The sequence below is a fragment of the Calidris pugnax genome, unplaced genomic scaffold, assembly GCF_001431845.1.
Source record: "Calidris pugnax isolate Ruff unplaced genomic scaffold, ASM143184v1 scaffold740, whole genome shotgun sequence".
NCBI classification, from domain to species: domain Eukaryota; kingdom Metazoa; phylum Chordata; class Aves; order Charadriiformes; family Scolopacidae; genus Calidris; species Calidris pugnax.
The window spans coordinates 7395-7799 of NW_015091406.1; the positions used below are offsets into that span (position 1 = coordinate 7395).

Genomic DNA, 405 nt, shown 5'->3' on the forward strand with positions numbered 1-405 from the left:
CAAACCCCCCTCAATCCCAACTCCCCCTCAATCCCAATCCCAATCCCCCCCAATCCCAGGGGGTGCCCACTCACGGCCTTGGTGCGTGTTTTGCTGACGGCCACCTCCATCTCCTCGGGGCCGGTGCCGTCGGAGGGAGACCCACATTTATAGTCCATGGCATCTCCGGGGGGTTCCTGGTTCTTCAGGCTGTTGGCCACCGTCTGGATGGCCTTCATCCACTCCTCCCTGGGGGGAGAAGACCAGGAGATGTGGGGCAGAGAAAGGGATGGGGGAGGGGGGATGACCAAGAAGGGTTTTGGGGTTCTCCTCGAGGTGGGGGTTGGAGGGAAGGTGGTTCTTTAGGGGTTGGTTTCCCCAAAAAAGGTCCTACCTACCGAGGGGGAGGAGGAGGAGGAAGAGGAG

General features: G+C 61.0%; 1 protein-coding gene across 1 annotated transcript in view; it reads right to left on the reverse strand.

Annotated features, from left to right (window-relative positions):
* The window catches only part of LOC106899534 (RAC-beta serine/threonine-protein kinase-like), a gene marked incomplete at its 5' end in the record, with an annotated part of 7333 nt that extends 7027 nt beyond the window's left edge, over nucleotides 1-306 (reverse strand). Inside the window, one exon of the mRNA XM_014961409.1 lies at nucleotides 75-306. Coding sequence (XP_014816895.1) covers nucleotides 75-306 — 232 coding nt within the window. The remainder of the gene's footprint in view (nucleotides 1-74) is intronic.
* Nucleotides 307-405: the final 99 nt, after the last annotated feature.